Source organism: Nomascus leucogenys, chromosome 20 (assembly GCF_006542625.1).
Source record: "Nomascus leucogenys isolate Asia chromosome 20, Asia_NLE_v1, whole genome shotgun sequence".
NCBI classification, from domain to species: Eukaryota; Metazoa; Chordata; class Mammalia; order Primates; family Hylobatidae; genus Nomascus; species Nomascus leucogenys.
This window is the reverse complement of record NC_044400.1, coordinates 30,100,233-30,126,973: the sequence shown is the minus strand read 5'-3', so window position 1 is coordinate 30,126,973 and position 26,741 is coordinate 30,100,233. Positions and strand designations below refer to the sequence as shown.

The following is a 26,741-nucleotide window of genomic DNA, read 5'->3' as shown; positions in this document are numbered from 1 at the left end:
TTGACAGGAGAAGCTATCCATTCACCCTGAGACAATCAGTCCCACTTGGACTCTTCAGTTTTTCACAGTAAACATGATTTTTAATACAATTACATTTTGAAGCTTATGTCATGATGCATTATATAAGAAAAATGATTATTATTCAGACCATACTCTTGCACTGAAGACTCGAGGGCTTTGGCTAGCAATCCACAAACCACTAAGGTTTCCACAGTCAGCTCAAATTTGCACAGATTCCTCCACCAATTCTGTGACTTTGCCAGGCCTTATCAGTAACTCTGATCACCTCAGATGAACTATGAAAATGATGAAAGTTTCCAAAGCTAACTGCGACAACTCCTAACATAGCTTTTCTTTCAAAATTTCTGACATTCCCATGCATGATAGCATGTGAAAAAACAGGATGAGTTTCAAGAAGAAAACATGAAAACAATCATAGTACAAAAAAAAATCAAAACTCTGAATTCCATTCGTAACCTCAGCAGAAATACATTCTAGCTCTGACAGTGAGACTTGCCTTCTCATAATGCTTAGGTTTTTTTCTTTTGTTTTGTTTTAAGATATTTCAGATGTGTAGATGTCTTTCTGTGTTCACCTAAAATTTGTAGTTCAACTGGATTGTTGAATAATGACAAAGATTACACAAAAATAATGTACTCATTTTAGGGAACTCCCATAGTAGATATCGTTTTATTCGTTACTCCTAAATTCATTGGCAGGTATTAAGCATATTCTGTACTCCTTCTGGTCACTGTACTGAGGTCTGAAATACAAAGATAACAGAGACATGAGCCATGCCACCCAGGAACTCAAACACCCTAACAGCAACATAGCAAATGCATCACTGTGCCACTGTAAGATGCGGTACAGGGAAGCATTATGGTGGTCCCTACAACTTATTACCCTAATGAGGACTTGTGGGATTGAAAAGGGGAGTTATAAATAATGAAATGGGGTGAGAAGCATGGAATAGAACTCTAAGGAGCAAGCTGGGACATATGGTCACCTAAGTAAGAGGTGCATGGTGGGCAGTGAGAAGATAGTGATCACTCCACTAAGGTGTAGGCAGGTTAGCAAAAGGTTTCACTACAGGGATGAGGTTTCAGAAATCTTAGTCACAAACTCACAGAAGGAAAGGAATGATCAACCCATGTTGTGGCAGCAGCATCCTGCAATGACAAGCTGCTTCCTGACTTTTACCGTCATCAGTAGTCTTAAGCCACAGTGTTAACACAATTGCCCACTAAAGGGATGTTCATACAATGAGAGTCATTTAAATAGCAATGTCAAAATTAGAGATGATAGTTATTATTTTTCTCCCTTACAGTAGTTGACCTGTTTTTTTATAAAAACATTTAGTATGGTTTTATGTTTAAGGGAAGGTGAACAGTCTTTGTTAATGATTCTACCTGGGCACAGACTAAGCCACTTAGTGCTAGGAGGCAGAGGGGAGTCACAGTCAATCACTCCAGTGACCACTTCAACAGGGAGTAAATGCAAAACAAATTGTAGGAAGCAAGGCCTTGGCATTTTTGTGGAAACCTACTGCTGCATAAAGTGGTTGATCCAACTACTTGGTCATTTTTCCCTTTTAAGGTTTCCTTTAAAATCACTTCCATTACCATATGGGTCACAGGAATCACAGCAATATCGTCAGTCAAACCACATACTGGGCAGCAGGGCATTAATTCATCAGGAAACAATGTTAGCTGTGTATATTTTTTCTCCTTTGCAAGCCTTGCCAAAGACTTGGTTTCCTAAAGTTCCATATTTATGAGCATTTGTTTATCTACCTTTTGTAGCTTCTGAAAATCTGTGAGTTCCTAAAGGGCAAGGATTGTCTTATTTATTTTTGTATCTCTGAAGCCTAGCAGAGGAAGCCTACTGGGTAATGTTTGTTGACTATTGAAGGAGCCTTCAGATCCTCAACCAGTCAGAAAAGTTATAAAGAAGTCATTGATTTAAGATGGAAGATCACAGTGTCTTTTTTATTTAAGTGTTGTTATTCCATGTATGTGTGTGCATTTGTCTCTTCATAGAAAAGATTTTTCAGTCATTCCTATAGGAACTAAGAGAAAGAAGGGTAGGAAATTTCATTTATTCTTAAATCTAATGAGGGGCTGCAATGAATCTGGCATCTTGGAGATTTTTCCAACTCTTAAAAATGCTATGATTTACAAAGTGGGAATCAAAGTTCACATTGGACTGCCAATGCCCCAGGTCTGACTGCTGCCATCCTGTCCCTCCCCACTTCGAGGGCTGACAGAGCTGTAAACTGTGCCTTCTGAAGTTCCCTGTGATAGGGCTGTATGGGCCTTAGCATATCAGAGGTGAGATTTACAACTGTGTAGTCTCTACCATGTATGACAAATGACCCCAGATGATGAGAACAGCAGCAAAGAGGGCAGCTGAAGCTGGAATGACAAGAGTATTTATCTGGGGAAGGAGAATATGACTTCAGCTCTGAGGGTGATGAATTTTGGATGATACCACTTGCCAGTAATTAACCAAATAGGAGCAAGGTCTTATGTGGAACGGAGGCGACCTGAAGTATAAAATGATGTTTGTAATTCGTAATGAGACTGGGAAGCCTGACAGATCATTATACTTTATCAGAATTTATAATGTTTTTTAAAGTTAATTAGCTTCTCATATTTAAAGAAATTCAAACGGAAGCCCCAAGACAGAACTTCAGGTAGCCTAGACCCCAGATGGCCTGACGAAAGTGCTGAAATCCTTTGGGACCTGGTATATAAAAAAGCTGACCTTCCTTGGAGATACAGATGAGATGTGGTCCTGAATAAGAATGGGAAAAAAATATATAGGGAAGTTTAGTGAGCAGCCTAAATATCTGACGAAGGTAATGATGCTCATAACTAAAACTTTTCAGGTGCTTACATTATGCAAAGCACTATTTCATACAATTACATGCATGAAGAAATACTATTATTACCTTTCTTTTCATAGAAAAGGAAACTGGTGTCCACAGAGGACCCAAGATTGCCCAAAATTACCCAACCAGTAGGTGGTGAAGTCAAGTTTCTATGGTGGTTTGAATTCAGAGCCCATATATTTAACATTATACTGACTTCTCAAGTTTTCAGATTTCATTTAAAATCCTTAGGATTAGCAATCACAGACATAGAAATGACAGTGCAGACTAAGAATGAAGTGATGTTTGAGATAACAGCTTTAAATTCTTGTTCCTCATCATGCTTGCCTAGAACCAACAACAACAAAATGCTTATACAAGCACAGGAGACCCTACCCGGAGATCATGATCTAATTGAAGTGCAGCCAGCGTAGGTATGTTAAAAGCATATATGTCCCAAGGTGATTCTTATGTAGAACTAGGTCTGAGAACACAGGTAAGGGATAGAGGATTGGAAGCATGCTAGCCCAGAAGCTCTTGGCCCAGTCAACAGCTAAACTTCGTACGTGGAGCTGCATATGCTCAGGAATCGTAGGTTGCTAACTTTGATTTTGTGAATAAAAAAATTATCTCTGTATTAGAAGATTCATTAGGATGTGTTCTCTCCAAGAGAATTTCAGGTTACAACATTTGGCAATGTTGACAATCCAGGGCATTGTGGAAAGCTATCTTGTCGAGTCAGGGGAAGCAGATGTTAAACAATCACACAGTTAACTGATGACATGTAATCACAAGAAAAGTGTTTCGAAGTACAAATACAAGACTGATAAAGTCCAGAAAAAGGTCTTATTTTTTTCTGATATTCCTAGAGTGTTGCAAGATGCCTGGTATCTTAAAGGCTAAATAAATGGTATCTACTGAATGAATAAATTAGTGGAAGAAATATGTTAATTTTTCCAAAATGTAGAGAGTTAAGTCTGAAGAAACTATAGAGCTGCAAGCATTCTACCAATCTTTAGCAACATACTCAACTAGACTTTTGAAAAAATTATTAAGCCCATAGAAACAAAAGTAATTTCTTAGAAACTACAACAGATTTATTAAAACCAAGTAATTCCAGATGAACCTGGTTGCCTATGCTGAGAGAATGAGGCTGGATTGATATATCTATGTACCCATTCAACAAATACTGACTGTCTTTTTGTGCCAATTAAGTGCTGGCTGTTAGTAGACAAGGTGCCTGATCTCATGGTACTTTTTCCTGTGCAGGTACTAGAGTAGGCAAACAAGAAAGAAGTAAGCAAACCCAGCCAATGAGATTCTGGTTTGTGGCAGACACCACAAAGTAAATGACAGCACATCACATATTCGTGGGCATATAAACATGGGCTAATGGTGGGTGCACAAGAAGGAAGGCAGGTGACTTTAGAGGAACAGTCAGAGGGGACATCTCTGAGGAGGTGACATTATAATTAGGAATCACATTGGCAGAAGGAGTCAACCCTGTAAATTCTGGGAACAATAGTTCAACAAGGACTTTTACTTGCCAGTAAGAAATCTCAATTTTATTTCACATGAATCAGGAAGGGGAATGCCATGCTTTCATTCCTTCTTTTTTGTTTTTTTTTTTGAGACGGAGTCTTGCTCTGTCGCCCAGGCTGGAGTGCAGTGGCGCAATCTCGGCTCACTGCAAGCTCCGCCCCCTGGGTTCACGCCATTCTCCTGCCTCAGCCTCCCGAGTAGCTGGGACTACAGGCGCCCGCCACTGTGCCCAGCTAACTTTTTGTATTTTTAGTAGATACGGGGTTTCATCGTGTTAGCCAGGATGGTCTTGATTTCCCCACCTGGTGATCCACCCGCTTCGGCCTCCCAAAGTGCTGGGATTAAAGGCTTGAGCCACCGTGCCAGGCCCATTCCTTCTTTATAAAGAACATTTTGGTGACTGTGTAAAAGATGGTTTTGGGGTGATTGTGTTGTGGAAGCAGGAACTCCAGAAAGGAGGCTACTTAACAACTCCAGGTAAGAACTGTCAGAGGCTTCTACTCACAAAGGTGGGAGAAGTACATGCATTTAGGATACCTTTTGGAGGAAGGAACTGATAGAGTTACTGTGGGCTGTAGATAAGTTACACAGGACTTTAAGCTATGGAGAAGGAAGAACCAAGGCTGCTTCCCAGAGTTTTGCATAGGCAAGTGGATGGAGAGTGCTACAGTTTACTGAGATGGGGTGGAGTGTTACAGGAGAGCAGGTTGCTGAGGGCGCCACCAATCAAGGGTTCCATTCTGCTATGTTCTATTTGATATACCTACTATACTTTAAGTGGGAATATCAAGTAGGATGCTGCATATATCATCTCAGAGGTGAGGCCATGAGATACAGATGTGGGGTGACCAGCACATAGATGTGTTTAAATTTACCAAACTCTATCAGTTCAGCAAAGCATAGAATGTAGATGGAAAAGTAGTAGAAGAACTGAGATAGCCAATTAGCAAACTGAGATAGCCAATTAGCAAGTGAGACAGGAGGAAAAGTGAAGTTTTAAAAATATGGAAATAGCTTTTTGAATGAAATACTGCTGAGAGCTTGAGTGAATTAAGAAACATTAAGTGTCCACTGAATTTGGCTTCTTGGAAATCACTGGTGATCTTGAGAAAAGTAGTTTCTCTAGAACATTCTGTATTAGTCAGAGTTTCCCTAGAGAAACAGAACCAGTAGGATACTTATACACATTAAGAGATTAATTGCAAGGAATTGGTTTGTACAATTGTGGGTCTGGTTAAACCTGCCTGAAGTACATAGGGCGGGCCATCAAGAAGGGGAAGCTGGAAACTATCAGGCAGGATCTGAAGCTGCAGTCCGCAGGTGAAATTTCCTATCTCTCAGGGAAATTTCAGTTCTGTTCTTGAAGGCTTTCAACTGATTGAATTAGGTCCATTCAGATTACCTAGGATAATCTCCTTTACTTAAAGTCAGATATGGTAGACACCAAGCATATCATAGCAATAACTACATTAGTGTTTGATTGGATCATAGGGGACTATAACTTGGCCAAGTTGACATGTTAAACTGCCCATCAAATGTCTCAACATTGATTGGAATCAGTTGCAGTGTGAAGGGAGGTGAGCATGTAGGGAGAGCAACTAAAGAGAAGTTTTAGAGAGAAGCCACTCTGTGAAGAGGAGAGGAGGAAAACGAGAGATAGTTGCTAAAGAGGGCCATGGGCTTTTGTTGTTTTGTTTGGTGGTGCTTACAATAAGATTTTATGTTTATAGAAACAACTGAGTCAAACTTGGGCATGGTGGCTCACCTCTGTAATCCCAGCATTTTGGGACGCTGAGTTGGGTATATCATGAGATCAGGAGTTCGAGACCAGCCTGGCCAACATGGTGAAACTCTGCCTCTACTAAAGATACAAAAATTAGCCAGACATGGTGGTGCACGCCTGTAATCCCAACTACTTAGGAGGCTGAGGCAGGAGAATCGCTTGAACTTGGGAGTCAGAGGTTGCAATGAGCTGAGATCATGCCACTGTACTCTAGCCTGGGCGACAGAGTGAGGCTCCAGCTCAAAAAAAAAAAAAAAAAAAAAAAAAAGAAAGAAAGGAAAGAAGCAATCCAGTCAAATAAAAAATATGATAATGCTGAAAGGGAGAACTGGGTTCAAAAGGTATGCTAATCCATTGGTTTTAGATACAAACTGAGAAATGTATTCATTTTTTAAATTATTTCCCCCAAATAAAAAAAAGTACCAAGGCATCAGCACTAGTGATTGAAGATTATAGGGTTCCTGCTTGAGGCACATCATAGAGAAAGACATTCTGTGTCCAACAACTCCCCAAGGTTGTTAACTTCCCATTACTGGAGAGGTTGACCTGAAGGCAGTTTATCCCATTGGAGGATGCACTAGACCTGGAGCCTACATGGAGAAAGGTAGACTCTGTTATCACAAAGTCAGGAGTTCTTTCCTTGGCTTAGAACTGGGCTTCAGCAGACCTCCGAACCTTCTCATGCTGTAGAAAAGGTACATGTTATTGTTACTATTTTTCTGAGCACAGTGTTTCTTATCAGATTCTCAAAGGGGTCCATCACCAGAAGATGCTAAACATGCTGCTCAAAGACATCTTTCAACCCTGCAGCCTGTGATTTAACTCGGTTTTGTGACTCTTTCTGTGTAAGCACAGTGTGGGTGAACAATGGGCATGAAAAAGAAGTACAACTGAACGGACTGAGAAAAAGCAAAAGGATAAGGACATGTTAAAGAGTAATAAGATTCTTAGATCAAAATAGATGGCTGGCATAATAATATTAACAAACTTTTAATTGTAGCATGAAGGCTTCATACTATATTTTAAAATAACCTCCTAACAGTGACAAATTGTTATCAAAGAGGAGGTAACAAGAGAAGCTTGATGCCCCAGACATCCCAGGATAGGACACATATACCCTTGTAGGTGTTCTGTGCTTTATCATACAAAGTTTGGAGTGGAAGGCAATTCCTCCTGGGCCTAATGGTTTGTTGATGCATCTGTTCTAAACCACATTCTTTCTGAAAGTGCTTGTTCAAGATAAATACAGTCATTTTACCAGTAAATTCCCTGTGTGCAGGGCTTTATTTTTAGCAGACACTCTATACCCATAGTTTACTTGGAGAATTTGTAAACATTCAGCTTTTTGGGTCTCCATTTCCAGAAATTATAATGCAGTATGTATGGGATGGGGCGAGGGAAATGCATTTTCTAGGCAACACTCCTGTTGATTCTGATACAGGCATTCAGTTGATCTCACTATGGAAAACAATACAGACATGTCACTCATTAAGAATTCCTACAGCCCAAAACAGGAATCTACTGAACTAGTTTGGATGAAAGTGTTAGTGATCAAATGTGTTTATGCATTAGGGGTCATTGAATTTTAGCATACAAGCAGAATATGTTACTGCTTACGGCAGAAAAACTATTTATTATGATGCAATTTTGGGTTTCAGTATAAAGCCTGCAGGAAAGAATTATAGGGATGGGAACCTTCCCTGAATAATTTTAACCTTATTTTAGAGTGATCACTAGTTCTACCCATCTTTATAATCTTTGTGTACAAGATAGAGCTCTAATTTCAAATTTAATACAAACAATTCACAGATGAATGAATGAAGGAGATCATTTCAAGGAGAAAGCATTTTGTGAAGTACATTTAGTTGTTCTTTCTCCTCATCTTCTAGAGCAAGTCAAGAAGGTGAATGCTTTTCTCTCATAGCTCTGGGAAAGCAGGGCAGAGAAGACTTTATAATACCTTATGCCACTTCCGGGGAAGAATTAAAGTTAATTTTGTTCAGCTGCAAAGGACAAATGGTTGCTTGATTCCCCAAGAGTTATTAATTTTGAATGTTTCTTTGAGCCTTTATCACACCATCACAACTAAATTCCTTCAGTCCGAAATAGAATGTTTTTTCTACTTTGGGGTTGAATTGAACATTTTTAAATATGCATATGAAAGTCTAGAAACAACTTTAAAATAAGATGATTGTCAATCTCAGTGTAGATAAACTGATGTTATGTAGGCAGTGCCACTCACACTCAGCAATGGTAAAAGGCACATGTGAGTACTTACTATAGGAACATCCGTAGACCTCAACTCTCATGCCAATCTTCCCACTGGGATTCCATTCCAGGGGCACAAAGCGAACAAATCGGGCTCTCACTGAGTGCAACAGCTTGTGGTGCACCACGCTGTCAGCATTCATGTTTCCTGCAAAGGTCTGCAGAGAAGAAAGGAGAGGCAGTGAGGTCTGTGTTATCACGGAATTTCAGTGGAAAACCATATTTGTTACTCCACAAACTCGTACTGAGAACATATCTAATTTCTCACATATTTCAAATGAAATATGACTTGGGTGAAAATCCTGCATCATGTTTGTTTGTTTGTTTGTTTTCAGAAATACTTCACATTATTCTTTAAGAAATCCCTTTTAGGCCGGGTGAGGTGGCTCACACCTGTAATCCCAGCACTTCGGGAGGCTGAGGCAGGCAGGTCATGAGGTCACGAGTCTGAGACCAGCCTGGCCAGCATGGTGAAACCCTGTCTCTGCTAAAAATACACAAAAATTAGCTGGGCATGGTGGTGTGCACTTGTAATCCCAGCTACTCGAGAGACTGAGGCAGGATAATCACTTGAACCCAAGAGGCAGAGGTTGCAGTGAGCAGGATCATACCACTGCACTCCAGCCTGGGTGACAGAGGGAGACTCTGTCAAAAAAAAAAAAAGAAAAGAAAAAAGAAATCCCTCTTAAACATTTTATGAATAAAGCAATTCTAGCAAGTCCTGAGGCATGACACCTAAAAGCTTTACAAAGTTAACAATACAATGAAATTCCCATGTTCCTAATGTCCACAATCACTGAGGAATGGAAGATAACTGACAATCTGCTTTCAGAAGGAAAGGATTTTATTGAAGTAATTGTGACCATTAATTGAGGCCAGTCGCTATGCTAAGCACTTTCCATTATCATTATCACCATTTTACAGATTTTAAAAAAAGAAGCCTAGAAAGAGAAAAGGGGAAGGAAAAAAATCTCCGAATCACCCAATTGGCTAGTAATTAGTCTGAAATTTCTACAGCTTTCTACTCTTCAACAATTTCATTGTTGTTACAGGAGGCAGACAATGCAACTCAGATTTATATCTTGTTCTTTTTCATATTTCCTTGTGAAGTTTAAGCAAAAGAACACACAGCACAAAAGCTATGTGGTCTACTAACATTGTACTTCACAGCCTTTATTTGGATGTGAACAACATGAATGACATGTGAACAAGAATGACAATGAACTACTCATCAGAAAACAAAATGGAAATCCAAAATGCTGAAAGTAAAACACTATCAACCTAGCATTCTATATCCAATGCTGGAACTCAGAAAACGATACCCCAAAACATGGCACTTTGACATACAACTAAAGAAGCAGCCTCAATTCTCTCTTACCTTACCCTCCTCACTCCATCTCTCAATACTTTGTTCCAAAGCACAGGTTAAGGCTATTCTCTGAAGTTCTTTTATCTACTTGGAAACTGAACCCACCAAAGAGAAACAATTGTCTTCAATCCCCTCCCTGAAATGTAATTAATTAGGGAAGATTACAACTCATATTACAGAGAGAAAAAAACTAAAAATCAAACACCACACCTAGAACCCAGATGATCTTTATCTCTAATCCTACACAATGCCTAAAAAGAATTATTAAAAATACTCTGAGCATTGGGTCCATCCATTTTCCCTGAAAATTATTGGAGGGCTTTTTTTTTTTTGCTGCAGATGAAATCCAAAGGCTCACACCTAATATATTTTTTTAATTGGAGTAAATATACGTAGCAAAAAATTTATCATTGTAACCAATTTAAAGTAAATAATTCAGGGCATTACGCATATTCACGTTGTTGTACAACCATCACCACCATCCTTCCCCAATACGTTTTCATCATCCCAATCATACCTCATCTTTAAGATGGGATGTCAGCTAGCATACTGATTTGCTTGCTTCATTATGAATCATCAACTTTCTTCTTTTCAGCTTCTAATATTCATAGATAAAACCTACTTGCTGGTGTGCAATCAATGTCAACCAAAGAAAAGAAGATCTATTGCTTTCGCAAATGACCAAAGTGAAAACCAAGTAAGATAATTTTGTCTGTTTAATGAAATCCATTTTCAAAGACCTTAACCTTAACCTTGATTGTATTTTCACAGCACCTGTGGATTTAGGTTATCTTGCACAATCTTTGACATTTCTAGTACACACAAAACACCCACTAGCTAATAGCTCTGAAATTAGGCAATGATGTAATTACTATTACATATCACGAAGTGCCTTATAAAGAAGGAAGAGGCTCACTTTCTATTTTGCAGCCCCTTCTGCAGCAACATTCTCATGTAAAAGAATGACTTAGTGGAGAGGAATTTCTTGAGATTCAAATTCAACATTTCAGCTCCCAGGTTTGTCAAAGCTTTGAAAATTTTCTCTTTATCCAAATGGAGAATGGCTTTATTTGACAGAAATGCTCTTCCACATCCCCTGCTCCCAGCATTAGCATCTGGCCCAGGTATGAGGCTGTCCTCCATCCCTGCTCACCTGGAAAGGACACCTCCCTGTGGAGTTTAGTTCTTTTAGAACACTTTTACACTGTTGGTGGGAGTGTAAACTAGTTCAACCATTGTGGAAGTCAGTGTGGCGATTCCTCAGGGATCTAGAACTAGAAATACCATTTGACCCAGCCATCCCATTACTGGGTATATACCCGAAGGACCATAAATCATGCTGCTATAAAGACACATGCACACGTATGTTTATTGCGGCACTATTCGCAATAGCAAAGACTTGGAACCAACCCAAATGTCCAACAATGATAGACTGGATTAAGAAAATGTGGCACATATACCCCATGGAATACTATGCAGCCATAAAAAATGATGAGTTCATGTCCATTGTAGGGACATGGATGAAGCTGGAAACCATCATTCTCAGCAAACTATCGCAAGGACAAAAACCAAACACCGCATGTTCTCACTCATAGGTGGGAATTGAACAATGAGAACACATGGACACAGGAAGGGGAACATCACACTCCGGGGACTGTTGTGGGGTGGGGTAGGGGGGAGGGACAGCATTAGGAGATATACCTAATGCTAAATGACGAGTTAATGGGTGCAGCACACCAACATGGCATATGGATACATATGTAACAAACCTGCACATTGTGCACCTGTACCCTAAAACTTAAAGTATAATAATAATAATAAAATAAAATAAAATAAATAAAAATAAAATAAAATGACCTTGTGTCCATACCACTTTGATATGTATTGGGGAAGGAAGGGAGATGGGTTCTGGTGATTTCTTACTGTTTTGGATAGAGTAAAAATGTGTCATGTTTTTCTGTGGCCTAACTGTGGAAACTTCTGTTCAGCACTCTCAGTTCCCTACTGATTGTGTGCACCATATCCCACCTCCCCAGGCATGTGACTCTGTGGGTCTATAGCATTAGTTATCTAATCCAAAGGTGCAATAGAAACTTACCACCTTCAAATGACTGGCTGCCCCTTCTGAGTTCGGCAAAATTTGTAGATTGAATATCACACACACACACACACACACACACACACATCTTAAAACAATGTTTAAAATTTGATCTCATACTTCAGATAAAAAGATTTGTTTCATGACCTGGCAATGCTTTATAGGAGTTAATCCCATGATAATGTGTGGTGTGCTCCAGTGAGAAGGAATCATGGACTCTCATTCTGAGAAGAGGCTGCCTTAGTATTGCAATCTCACAGTCTCAATGTCCTATATCCCAGAGCCACATCATTTGCAGTTTCATAGTCTTAGAGGCTCATGGTCAAGCAGCTCCAAGGTCTTATAGTTCTGAGATCTCGAAGTTTGCAATGCATGGTCCCAGGGACTTCCTGGTGCTAGCAGCTTAAGGTCACCTAGAAAGCATTTAACAGTAGAGGCAGACTGAATCTAAACAAAGCTACAATCAGCCCCTCCCCAAGTTCACCAGTGGATCAAAGGCAATCAATCACTTTTCAACACCGGAAGTTATGTGCCAGATGAATAGCAAGAAAAGATCTTCCTGTTAGATGTATTAAAGCCACCAACCTATCTAAAGCCATCTCAGTTGTTGAATGTAACATGTGAAGAACAAGAATGACAACAAACTACTCATCAGAAAAAAAAAAAAAAGGAAATCCAAAAATGCTGAAAGTAAAACACTATCAATCTAGCATTCTATATCCAATGCTGGAACTCAGGAAACGATACCGCAAAACATGGCACTTTGACATACAACTAAAGAAGTAGGTTCAATTCTCTCTTAACTTCCCCTCCTCACTCCACCTCTCAATACTTTGTCTGTCCCAAAGCACAGGTTAAGGCTATTCTCTGAAGTTCTTTTACCTACTTGGAAACTGAACCCACCAAAGAGAAACACAATTGTCTTCAATCCCCTCCCTGAAATGTAATTAATTAGGGAAGATTACAACTCATGTTACAGAGAGAAAAAAACTAAAAATTAAACACCACACCTAGAACCCAGATGATCTTTATCTCTAATCCTATACAATGCCTAAAAATAATTATTTATTAAAAATAGTCTGAGTATTGGGTACATCCATTTTCCCTGAAAATTGTTTACAGCTTTTCAAAATGACCACATTTCTCCCATCTCCCTTTCCCCTGTGAAGAAGGGTATTGAAGCACCTGAACCTCATTGAGTTATTGAGTCATCATTCTCTAGCAACTCCCCTGGGCTTATCCATGTTAAAGACACTAATATGCCTTTGCTTTCTAGTATCCTGCCATTGTTAATTTGTTACATTTGTTAATTTTCAGTGAACCTTTAGAAAGAAGAGAGGAAGCTTTCCCCTGACCTCTACACCCCCCCAAAAAAAATAGCTTTCAAATATGAAGGAAAAGAAATAGTTCCATGAACAAAATAAATAATTTATTAGCTATAAAGCTGCTAAGAAGTGCTAATACAAAAGTAGAAGAAATTGATGCCACATGAAATTTGTGGTGTATAGGAAGGAATGATGAGCTCTCAATCCCACTAGTGAAAATGTATCTAATGGAAAGGAAATCAGCATATTGAAAGGATACCTGCACCCCCACGTTTATCACAGCACTACTTACAACAGCAAAGATATAGAAACAACGTGTGTCCATCAATAGATGAATAGTTGGAGGAAATGTAGTATATGTATTATTCAGCCGTAAAAAAGAATGAAATCCTGTCATTTGTAACAACATGGATGGAACTGGAGGTTATTATATTAAGTAAAATAAGCCAGCTACAGAAAGACAAGCTTCACATGTTTACACTCATATGTGAGAGCTAAAAGTAAGTTGATCTCATGGAGGTAGAGTAGAATGATAGTTACCAGAAGCCAGGAAGCGTATATGTGAGGTTGGGATGAAAAAAAGATTGGTTAATGGGTACAAACATGTAGTTAGATAGAAGAAATATGTTCTAATGTTTAATAGCACAGTAGAGTGACTATAGTTAACAACAGCATGTATTATATAGTTTAAAATAGCTAAGAAAGGTGATTTGAATTATTCCCAATACAAATAAATCATAAATGCTTGAGCTGATGGATATCTCAAATACCCTGACTTGATCTTTGCACATTCTGTGTATGTATCAAAATATCACATGCACACCATAACTATGTACAAATATTACACATCATTTAAAAATCAAATGAAAAATGCATGGTTAAATATAAAAGACTATTTTTCTTTCTTAAACATTTTAAAAGTCAGTTCATAGTTTTTTAAAAAATACTATCTTGTAATGTTTTCAAGGCATGTAGAAGGAAAATACATGTGAACAAAACCAAAAAGGATGGAAAGTACAGAAAATGGAATTATACAAGTGGGCAAAAAATCAGAAAGGATACGAAAGATTCAAATAATGTTATCAGTAAAATTGACCTAATTTACACTCATAGAATACTCCATTCAACAACTACAGATTATACATTATTTTAAAGTCCACACAGCACATTCACTGAGACCATATCGTGCACAATAAAATAGGTCTTAGTTAAAACCGTACAGTTTGTTTTTTAACCACAAATTAAATTAGGAATCAATAATAAATTATCTAGAAAAACCTCAAATATTTGGAAGTTAATCAACACAGTTCTAAGTAACCCGTAGGTCAAAGAAGAAATCGAAATGGAAATTAGAAATTAGTTTGAATTGCATGATGATAAAAGCACTGTATCAAAGCTTGTGGGACACAGTTAAAGCAGACCTTAGAGAAAAACTTGTGGCTTCAGTGCTTTGTACATAAGAAGAATAACATAAAATTAAAAATCTAATTTTCCACTTCTAGAGGCTAGCAAGACAGTAAATTTAATTCAGAATATTAGTAGATTGGAATATTACTCAACAATAAAAAGTAACAAAGTGCTGATCCCTGCAACAACACATTAGTTGAGCAAAATAAGCCAGCCATAAAGAGTGCAAAATTCCACGCATATAAAATTCTAAACTAGGCAGACCTAAGCTCTGAGGACGGAAACCAGATCAGTACTTTTCTTGACAGTGTGAGGCCACAAATAACTACAAAGAACATTCATCAATTCATTTGATCATAGCGTTCTTGTGAAGTAGGTAGGCCATTTTATCTTCATTTTAAAGGTGAGAAAACTTAATTTTGGAGAGGTTAAGTGATCCAAAGTCGTAAGTAAAAAAAATTATCAGAAGTTGAGACTAGATTATAGAGATTCTGATGAGAGTCTAGTGACCCTTTTACTTCACTCCCATAATCACCTCCATATATAAGTGGAGTCCAGTTTCTGCAACCAAAAAATTGCAGTGGCTGCATCATAGCTACCGTTTTCAAGGGTCTCCTCCATGCCAGGCACTTGCTAGGCTCTTTGCATGTATTGTTCACTTTGTCCCACTTATCATCAAGGAAAGTTTCAGCCCATTTCCTCTCTAAAAGAGACACCCTTTTCCCGCCCCTCCACATGTATTTAACCCTTCTGAATTTGCAGTACATCTTACAAACATGTGGCTCATTAATGTAGTGTCTCCGCCTCGCTAGGAAAACCCTGGGACTCAGAGATTAATGGCAAGAACACACTGCAAAATCAGTGCAGGTTCTTTCCATTTACAATTCTGAGTGATATTATATGCACTACTTCTCAGAAATTTGTTTTTTCTCTTTTCCCCAACCGCCCCCACCCGCCACCCCCACAACCTTAAGTACTAGTATACTGAATTTATCCACAGGCCTTTTACAGTTATAATGAGATAAATGTTATTATATTTGTTACTGTCAAATATCATTCATATGATTCTTAACAAAGCTGTTCACTGATCTTATCCCCACACAGAAACACAGTTTAGGAGTTTGTCTTTCCTTCCCTGGAGTTAAAGAACTTGAGGCTCAGAGAAGTTAAGTTTCTTGTAATGGTCACAGAGAGAGTGAAATTTGCTCTTCAAAGAGAATCTCAATCTCCCATCTTCTTCCAAGAACTCTCCACCACATTTGGCCTGAATATTAGAAAAGAAAATAAGCACATAGAAAGGAGATCACAGGGAGAGCTTACTCGGGATTGACACACAGAAGAATATGCAAGAAGTGAAAGAAAAGAGTATCAGTCAGCATTCAGCCCCTGCACTTTTGCCACTCAGTCATTCCTAAGTGTTCAACGCTGTTTGGTTGATGAATGGAAGAACCTGTGGTCACACAAAGGTGCTGATGCTCTTCCTTGACTTTGTTAGGCAGGTCATGGTGTGGGCAGACATTGTGAGGCTAAGGCAAGATTGGTGCTGGGACTGATCAGTGGAGAGTGGACGGGTCTGAGCTGGCTGCCACCAGAGCCACTCATTTGGATTCTGTGAATTCACTGTAGCCAGCCGACCTACATTGTTGACTTTGACTGGCAGTGAGATTACAAGTATCCAGGTGCCACTAGGCAGATGTTATTAATTTGCCTAATTACAGTCTGTGCAAGAAATGACAGTTGCAACAACCAAATTCTGCATTAGTGACCTTGACAGGGGATGTTGGGAATTTTCAGGGAGACTCTGTTGCTAGCCTGGTGCTCTGCCAAACACACCACGTTGCCTAAGGGTCCATGTTAAGAGAAGCAGTGGGAGAGAAAAGAGATGAGCTTTGGGTGCTAATCCTAACATCCCTGCTGATACGGTTTGGCTGTGTCCCCACCAAAATCTCATCTTGAAATGTTGCTCCCATAACCCCCACATGTCATGAGAGGGACCCAGTGGGAGGTGATTGAATCATGGGGGTGGGTTTTTTCCCATGCTGTTCTCGTGATAGTGAATAAGTCTCACGAGATCTGATAGTTTTAGAAAGGGCAATTCCCCTGCACATGCTTTCTTACCTGCTGCCATGTAAGACGTGCGTTTGGTCCTTCTTAGCCTTCTGCCATAATTGTGAGGCCTCCCTAGCCATGTGGAACTGTGAGTCAATTAAACCTCCTTCTTTTATAAATTACCCAGTCTTGGGTATGTCTTTATTAGTAGCATGAGACTGGACTAATATGATTTGCCCTGTCATCCCCAGCAAGGCACCCGGACTGTAATTCCTCTTTGAATATGGATTGTATCTCGTTTTAAACTGCATTGTCTAGAACAGTGCATGGAGCACAGTATTTCTTAAAGGTATATTGAAATGGATTTCAGTAACCCAAGCCAAATATGTGTACTTTTTTCAAAATCAGTCAATTTACAAACAACATCTTAATACTGCACATACTGTTATTAAAGACTTGCTGAATAACTGGGTGAATGAATGAACAAAGAAACATAAAACTTTTCTTAATCATTTACTCATCAAGAAAATAGAGAAAATGAAGTCTCCAGGGAAGATGTGAATCTTACATCTAATACATATGCAGATGACACTTCATTTTGTAGGTTCTTACCAATACATGCAATATTCTTCAAGAGAAAGAAAGACAGAGAGAAAAAAAAGAAAGGCAGTTTCCAATAGGAAATACTTGTAAAAATATCTTTGTATGACAGTGTATGCTGAAGCAATGACCTGCTAATACCTTGAGCCACATGCAACGAATGTGTCAATGACACTTACATTTTCTGAATGACTTTCAAAGGGATGTCCCCCCAGAAGAGTACAAACTAAAGTTAAGGAGGAACTAGCAGCACAGAGGTAATTAGAAATGATTGGTTTTCTTTTTAATTTAAGAAGATACATTTAATAAGGCAAAGGGTAATTAACATGCAAACCACAGACTTAAAGCTAAAATTGACAAACCCATTCAGGCTTCAAAGTTCCAAACTGCTATTCAGAGCAGTGCAAAAATGGATTTCAGACAGGCGTTTATAGAAAAGAAGATGAGAGAGATAGGTATTAGGCACTGGCCACTACTGGTAGCTGAGAGGAACTCTGAAATGATAGATTTGAGGAGACAAAAATGAGAGTTAAACTATTGAACTCTCCTTTTCCCCTACTCTTCCTTATTTGGAGCACAAGGTATATTATATCATAAGTGCATATGTGTGTATCTACTTGTCATTTAATAGCGACAGTTATTTGATTAGCTTAAAAGACCACTCAGAATTTGATTGCTATCTAAGAATCCTGTTGTATCTTAACAGTTGGCAAGAGGGGAATGACTGATTGGCACCACTTGCCACCCTGCTTGCTTTGCCTGGTTATGACCTCCAGATTAGAGAAACAACACAAGGATTTCAGCCAACACTAGAGAAAAGCTGACATTCCAGTCTGATCTCACCACCAGTTGTGTGGGTATAGGCTCTCAGAGCTGTGCTAGTGACAATCACGTGCTCATGTTCTCTCCCTTCTCTCAGGAGTCACCACCGACTCTGTGCTCTTACTCTGTTGGAGTTGTGTACCCGGGACACTGAAGATGTATTTGTTTATGCCTCTGTCTCTGGCAGTAGAAATTCCCTCCAGTGGGTATTAGTGCTTCCTCATTCCCAGCCCAGCCTTGGCACATCTTCTGTGACACATGTGCTCCTGTGCCACCTGTGGTCAACTTGACGTTTTCCTCCTAGTCTCCTTGTCCTGACCTTCATTGTCATTCATTCTCCTGAAGCTTGACATGGCCACTTCAGAAAATGAAATATGAAGGGATCCTAACGTGGACCACTTTGTTATTCTTTTACCCCTGAGAAAGTTATTTCTGATGCAAATCTTATCAATATAGAGTCTCCTAATACACTCCTGGAACCCCGTCCTAAACCATCAGTTATATCCCTTTTTATTCTTAATGAGGGCATATAATAGAACTTGTCAGCAGAAGTTACTCAGGAAACCTGTGAAGGTTGCAGGGGGTAATGTCTTCCATTAAGTGACTCGCCCACTGGAGATTCCAGTGATGTCAGAGTGACCAGCACCTGGCCCCAGGCAGAAAAGCCCAGCTTCCCATAGAGGCAGTGCCCTATGACCATGGAGCTACTGCATCGCTACCCTCACTGCCCCATGAAAGTTATTAGTTCTATATTCCATTTTCTCATCCTTCTTCTACTTTGATGAACAAGTGTCCTTGCCTGTGAATTATTTGCATTAAATCTCCTCCATCAATAACGTAAGTACAAATAGAATTTATTGAAAGTCAAGAGTTACAAGCACCAAGAAAGGGCATTGATAAAGTTATTTTAAGGTACACGTGGAAAAACCTAAATCACCATTGGGCCTCTGCCTATTTATGGCTTTAACAACCAAACACTAATTTAGAATGAAATTTCTGAATAAAGTTCTCAAAATTCTTCCAAGAACAATATGAACTTTTGTATATAAGTAGTCTATCAGCATCCGTATGATAATGATAAGTGTCTGAGCCACTTAGTACTAGAAGATAAAATATGACAACTGATATTACATACATCAACCCAGAAACAAATAGAAACATGCCTTTGTTGCCCACTGGCTTGTACGATTCAGAAGAGAAATTCTTCTTGAAGGTATTATGCATGTAAAGATAAATGTCTGTTAAATAATTGAGGGCATGTATATGACACCAGACTCCTCTGTTGCTACTGCTGTGTTTGTTCTGAAATTCTGGATTTTGTATTACTTCTGCTGTGTTAAGTATAAGAGATAATTGGCCGGGCACGATGGCTCATGCCTGTAATCCCAGCAATTTGGGAGGATGAGGCAGGTGGATCACATGAGGTCAGGAGTTTGAGACAGGCTGGCCAACATAGTGAAACCCCGTTTCTACTAAAAATACAAAAATTAGCTGGGCATGGTGGCGTGCTTCTGTAATCTCAGCTACTCTGGAGGCTGAGGCAGGAGAATTGCTTGAACCTGGGAGGCAGAGGTTGCAATGAGCCAAGATCATGCAACTGCACTCCAGCCTGGGCAACAGAGCAAGACTCGGTCTCAAAAAAAAAAAAAAAGTAATAAAAAAAAAAGTGTAAGGGGTAATGAAGTGACTGTTGACAACAATGTCATATATTTATGTTTCTGTCTCTTCTCTGAGAGGTAACACCAACATGTATGGCAGCTCCACCATATGGCTCACGCCTGGAAAAGACTGAAATACCCTCTCAGCAAAATCACACTTTTCACACTCCGCTAAAGAAAAAAAAAAAACAATGCCTTTGCCCTTTCAAAAATTAAATAGAAATCTTTTTCAACTTTCTTGCCAATGAGGTAGGGAACTAGAGCATGGGAGTTGGCAGGGCAGCCTGACCTTCTATTAGAGCACCTGGAGTTAAGGAGTGATATTGCAGCAAGGGCCAGGCCCAGAGCTAGGGAGAGGTTAACTCAGGTATACAGGGTAAAGCCTTGGGGCAAAGAGAAAAATAGAAACAAAGATGAAAAGGCTGCCAGCCTTCATAATGCCTTTATGTTCTTCTGTACATGGCAGTGGCTTTAGTAAGTGATCTCGACAAATCTTTTTCACCTTCCCAGCATGATTTCTCTTTCTCTGTCTTGCATTATTTTCCTTCCTACACTTATCACCACCTGACAAACTGAATATATGCATATATATTCATTTACTTGTCTATCTCCCTGCCATGACACTCTAAGCTTCATGAGAGCAGAGTCTTCTCCTAAAATCTCAAGCAGAAGAGGTGGCCCATAAATCCTTGTTGAATGAAGAAATAATATGTAGAATTCGTTTCCCTATTTTTTTTTTCATTATAAGCCGTGTTATGTTTTCATGGTGCATCTTGAGGGAATAGTGCTCCTCAGGAATCTGAACATAATGTCTCAGTGGGAGATCTTCCTGGTCATGGCTTTGGATGGAAAACAAAGGATAGGAATTTTGAGGAATGTTCTCAATGAAATGTCATTAGTTTAAGAGGAAACTGGTATGACATTATAGTTCAGAGTTTTTCTACTACCACAGTGGATTTAGGAATCTTCAGAGTCAGGCTAGAATGCTTCAGAGAGGCAAATAATAAAGTGTCAGTGTTCAAGGTTCACCAAGCCCTATGTTACCCAGGTTCACCAAGCCCTATGTTACCCAGACTATCCAAAATTATTTGAGGTGGAAGTATCAAAAGGAGTGAATGGGCAGCATATGAAGTCTGTGTTTCATCCTTGATGCCATTCCATACCTCGGAAAGTCAGCTTGTTAACCCCACAAACTACTCACAGACTGTGGGCTCTAGTTTCTGCCATCCTTTACATTTAATTGGCCAGAGAATAAGCTAAGGCTGGAGCTGGTTTCATGAGAAACAAATGATGACTAAATAAATCTAGGATGCTCGCTCATCCTTATTTCCTCCCCAGAGCTTTCCAGGCTCACTTCCAGGGATGAACGTCTACACCAGCAGAAAAGCTCCAACTTGCCTGTCCTATAGTCAATTTTCTCCAAAGATAATTTCACCTCCCTGAATGGGAATCTTTGAGGAGATAGCAGATTCTTGTGGGAAAGAGGAATATGAAGGCAGACATCATGTGTCTTTTTTAATCATTCATTTTATTGAGATTTGGATCTTAAACTAGCACTCTACGGAGAAGATGGGAGCTCACTGACAGCCTTTGGCAAAACTGCATAATAACCCACGTTTATCATGATCTCCTCTTCTCTTCTTCACTCCTCTGTTCCCTTTCTTTTCTTAGGTGACTTTCAACTTTTTCTGTTGAATTGTAAGTAGCCGAAGCAACGAATTTTTCCCTTCCTAGGGAAAATGAGCAGTTGAGGAGGCAAATTTTAAAAGGAACACATGAAGAATAATGGAAGAAAGAAGAAAGAGAGAAAGGAGGAAAAATCTTTATAAGATAAAGGAATTAATTTCTCTTGCCAATTTGGCTGGTAAATTGAGACAGAATTACTGGATATTTACTGTAAACTCTGAGATCTGGCCTTGAGTAAATACAAACCCAAGTAAATACCTGGTATACAGCCCACCTCCCTCCATCATCACCATCATCTTCATCTTGTCCTTCCTGGATCACTGCAATAGCCTCCAGACACTTGTTTGGCCTCCAGTGTTACTCCCATCTAATCAATCTGACAAGCGAGTTCATTACCTTTAAGATAAAGTAGGGCCAGACGCAGTGGCTCATGCCTGTAATCTCAGCATTTTGGGAGGCCAAGGCAGATGGATCACCTGAGGTCGGGAGTTCAAGATCAGCCTGACCAACATGGAGAAACCCCGTCTTTGCTAAAAATACAAAACTAGCCAGACGTGGTGGCACATGCCTGTAATCCCAGCAACTCGGGAGGCTGAGGCAGGAGAATCGCTTGAACCTGGGAGGCAGAGGTTGTGGTGAGCCAAGATCGGGCCATTGCACCACAGTCTGGGCAAAAAGAGCAAAACTCCATCTCAAAAAAAAAAAAAAAAAAAAGATAAAGTAAAAATTTCTTAGTATTCCCTGTAAAGCCCTCTGCTTTCCTAATTATCTCCTGCTTCTTCTCTCCTTTGCATGTTCTCCTTCTGTTGTATCAAACTGCGAGATGTTCCCACAAACACAACAGGGAACGAATTCCTTAAAGCATCTTCTCAGCTCTGCGTTTCCCCAACCTCTGTGTTTAAGCTGGTGGCACTCTCCTTGTTCATCCTAACGGTATTTGCTGTCATGGAAGGAAATCAGCAAAGGAGCTGGAATGTCTGTATTTAGGTTGGTCTCCTCTTCTAGGCAGCAAGTACTTTGAGGGCCACTGCCCTGATTCATTTTGCATCCCTGGCACCTGCACAAACTATAGTGTACAGAAGGTAGAGAGTATATGGTTGTTCCCACAAACTCAACGGAATTTTGTGTAAATCGCAGTGCAAAGAAAGGAGAGGACATCACTAAAGGAAATTTCTGCTTATCTATTATGAAGCACAAAAAAGGTAAACATTTTGTCTAACTCAGGTATCGGTTATCATGAAATTATTTCCTTTGAGCTAAAGATAAATGTGAAGTCTGATGGCAATGTTTTGCTGGTGGCTCTACAAAGATGCAATTTTTCATTCTTCATTTCACTTGCTATCCCTAGATCCCCCTTCAGAAGTGTCACTGGATCTCTGGCTGCATGTGCAAGATGAAACCACTCGGCTTTGAAGGAAGGTCCCCTTGAAAGTCACCTCCAACCATTATTTCATGTATCACCTTAGGCCATTCATATCATCTTTCAGAATCTTAGTCTATTCATCTATTAAATGGAGATAACAATACCATGGGAAAAGAATCATATATACTAAACACTCATACATTTATTTGTATTTTAGAGTAACATAACATCATTGTAATGACCTCCAAAATGACTTTGCAGAAGGTGATATAGACTGAACGCTCCTGCAAATTCATACATTGAAATCCTAATGCCACTGTCACATTATTAGGAGATGGGGATTTTGAGAGGTAATTAGTTCATGAGAATGAATGCTCTGTGATGGAATTAGTGTCTTTGTAAGAACAGAAAAAGAGCTAGCCCTCCCTATCTTGGTTTTCCCTCATATGAGGAGGCAACGAGAAAATAGTCACCTGCGCACCAGGAAAAGTGCTTTTACCAGACACTGAATCTTCCAGCACCTTAATCCTGGACTTCCCAGGCTCCAGAACTGTGGGAAATAAATTTCTGTTGTTTAAGTCTGTTATACATTTGTTATAGCAGCTAGAACTTTCTAAGACAGAAAGGCTCTAGAATTGCCAGGCTGCACCAAGTAATCACACAATCTAAATAGAAAAAAACTTGCTCACTATGCAAATTCAGTGTCAAATAAATTCTCTGGCCTCTCCTATCCACAAGAGTGTCACCTAATTTTTTCTTCCACACAAAAATGCCTGAAAGCTTTCATCATTGCAATATAGTGATGTCCTAAGACATCAAGAAGATGCAGTGATGCTCAGTGTTAACTCCTGGTCAGTAGCCTAAGCAGGGCTCATTATTCTCTGCATTTGACTCTAAGACTGGCCTTTTTCTGCACAGATTGTTATAGTTCAAGACAAAAAGTCCTGGAGCAAAATACTGGGGGACCTGTATTCTGACACCAAATGTTTATTAAACAGTTGTTATCATTATCATTATTGCTATTATTATTGTTGTTGTTGACAGGTTAGCAGAGGTATTGAATTCATATATAGAAAGATCTATCTCAAGCCCCAGTTTACATTACCAGTGAATTTACTCAACTAAGAAATTCAGTGAATTTTTGTTTATTTTCATGGCTTTCTGGAGCATCTAGATCCAACTATTCACTAGAAAAAGTATAAAATTGAAAAGAAGACTCTGACACTGTATTGAAAGTACCAAGCTATTTTTGAATTTGATAAATTGTTTACAAAGGAGAAAAGGGGGAAAAATAATGCTTGTTGTAGCCTGCATTTCACTTCAGTCTTTTACAACGTATTTATTAAAGCATTTCGTATCCAGAAAAAAGGGACCCCCTAGAACTGTGAATTGATTAGCCTTCTCCAATAGTTTGCAACAGTGCTTCCACTGCTGATATTAATCATGGTTCCAGCAGCTCCTCTGCACCAATACCAGGGAGGTCTGTATGCCCCATGTTGAATGCAGGGAATGAATTAACGCCGGATAAATGTGTTTGTACCTTGCTGTGTTAAGGAACACTCAGGCCCTGTTTATACTTTGCTTCACTCCCAAGTTTAAATAGTGATTTTCAGACTATCCAGCTTGGTAATTCTATACTTGGTCTGATTTCATTTTTGACAATGTTTGAATCAAGCCAGACAGGCATATGGACTTCCTTAGCTTGACTTGCAAGGTCTTACAAGCTGGCCCTGTGCTGCTTTGAGTCTTATTTCTCACAATCCCTGAATGTACTATAAACTCCAAAAAATTGGACTGCTCAATGTCATTGGCCAGACACATTACATGCAGTCTTGTTTTAGGGTCTTGGTGCTATTCCTGAGTGGTACTGTAGCAAGGTATTGATGATGGACTCTGGGGCACATTGCCTAAGTTCAATCATTGCTCTCCCACTTACTGGATGTGAGAATTCAGGCACACACTTAGCTTTTCTGTTCTAGCATTTGCCCAACTTTAAAATGGGGACCAGAGTGCATTTCTCAAGAGGATGGTGACTGTGTATGTGTATGTGCGTGCACGTGTGTGTGTAGAAATATAAATATATGTGTGCATATTAGTTAAACATGTATGCTAATAATTTATGCTAGAATTATTCTAAGTAATATGCCATATACATGGACATAGTGTATAGATATTGCTTAGAACAGTTCTAGCATGAAGTATGAAGTTTTGGCACAGTATGTGACCTATATAAGCATAACTACTATTATTGCTAGTTCTACATGTTTAGTTAAATTGTAGTTATTCTTCAGGCTCATGTCAAATACTGACTCCTTTGTTAAATAATCCTAATTTTCCAAGCAGGAGAACAGATAGAATATTTACTGGATGTAGAAAATGATCCAGCTGCATGTTTTCACATCAGTATTTTGTCACATCCTATGCTGTTTCTGGGCATTTTGGAAATGAGGAAACTGAGAACTACAAGTCCAGTAACTTGTCCACAGTGGACTCGGGATGTGAGCCCAGGTCTGTCCCCCTGTGCAGACTGACTTTCTCTCTGCTCAACACTGTTGCTTATTGGGAGGCACGCTCTCTGTTTCCTCTGAACTGCCATGGCACATTATTTCTCCATCTCTCGTGGTACTTGATTCTTCCTATTTTGCATTATAACAATGTGTGTACATATTTGACCTTCATTATAAAAGAATGTGTATTTTTAGAGCAGAAATCTCATATATTTATATATACATTCCCTTCCCCAATTCCACCTTTGTTTGTTCCTTTGCTTTATCAATGGGCATGTTTGCTTCCTCTATAAGATTCTGTGTTTCTTGGGTGAATTTAATTGTTGGAAGACTATTTTACCCCGGAATTTATCACAGGATAAGATCAAGGACATTTTACTATGTATTTTACTGAGTTATAAATATATATAGTACGTAAAAGACTGCCACTACATGAAGCTCTGATACTTTAGTGGGATATTGAGCCTGAATTGGAGCTTCACAAGATTCCTTTGGTAGGCAGCAGAATGTATGTGTCTCGGCAGAGGCGAAGCAGTGAGAAGGAAGAGTGAAGGAAAAGCAGATGGACTGCAATCTTGTCTCCACCACAATGAGACCTGGGCAAGCTTCTCTACCTCTAAGCCTTAGTTTCTTCCTCTGTGAAATGGGAATGACAACACTGGGTTTATCAGAGAGCTGTTAAAAGAATGAAAGGCAAAGCGTATGTCAATTACTTGTGGGTTCCTGAATATAGCAAATCCTCATTGAGTGTTCAATATATAACTTCTCCTTCTTGTTAATATGCCATTTGGGGTTGAATTGTCCATGGAAGTCTAAGCCATTCTCTGTCAGAAATTTTTTGTAGTGCTTGTCCAGGGATGTCAGGGATGTCTCATTCCTTCATTCCTGTCTCTCCTCTTTTCATGCTCTGCATTCACCTTTTTGTATTTATTTATTATCTTTTTTTTTTTTTTTTTGAGACAGCGTCTCACTCTGTCACCCAGGCTGGAGTGCAGTGGCACCATCTCAGCTATCTGAAACTTCTGCCTCCTGGGTTCAAGCGATTCTCATGCCTCAGCCTCCTGAATAGCTGGGATTACAGTTGTGAGCCACCACGCCCGGCTAATTTTTGTATTTTTAGTAGAGATGTGTTTTTACCATGTTGGCCAGGCTAGTCTTGAACTCCTGACCTCAGGTGATCTGCCTGCCTTGGCCTCCCAAAGTGCTGGGATTACAGGTGCCAGCCACCGTGCCCAGCTTATTCACCTTTTATTAATGGCTACGGAAAGCATATAATAGCTATAACAGTTAAATATTAGAAATGTGTAAATGATGACTGATATTTTATATTATATAAAATGTAACTGGGTTCTCTAGCTTACCCAAAACATTTTAAAATCTTGGTGACTAGAA

At 39.4% G+C, this 26,741-nt stretch overlaps 1 protein-coding gene across 1 annotated transcript in view; it reads right to left on the bottom strand.

The window, feature by feature from the left end:
- The window catches only part of CNTNAP5 (contactin associated protein like 5), an 885,765-nt gene that overhangs the window by 497,958 nt on the left and 361,066 nt on the right, over positions 1-26,741 (bottom strand). Inside the window, exon 4 of the mRNA XM_030800870.1 lies at positions 8,476-8,623. Within this exon, the coding sequence (XP_030656730.1) occupies positions 8,476-8,623 (148 nt within the window). The remainder of the gene's footprint in view (positions 1-8,475; positions 8,624-26,741) is intronic.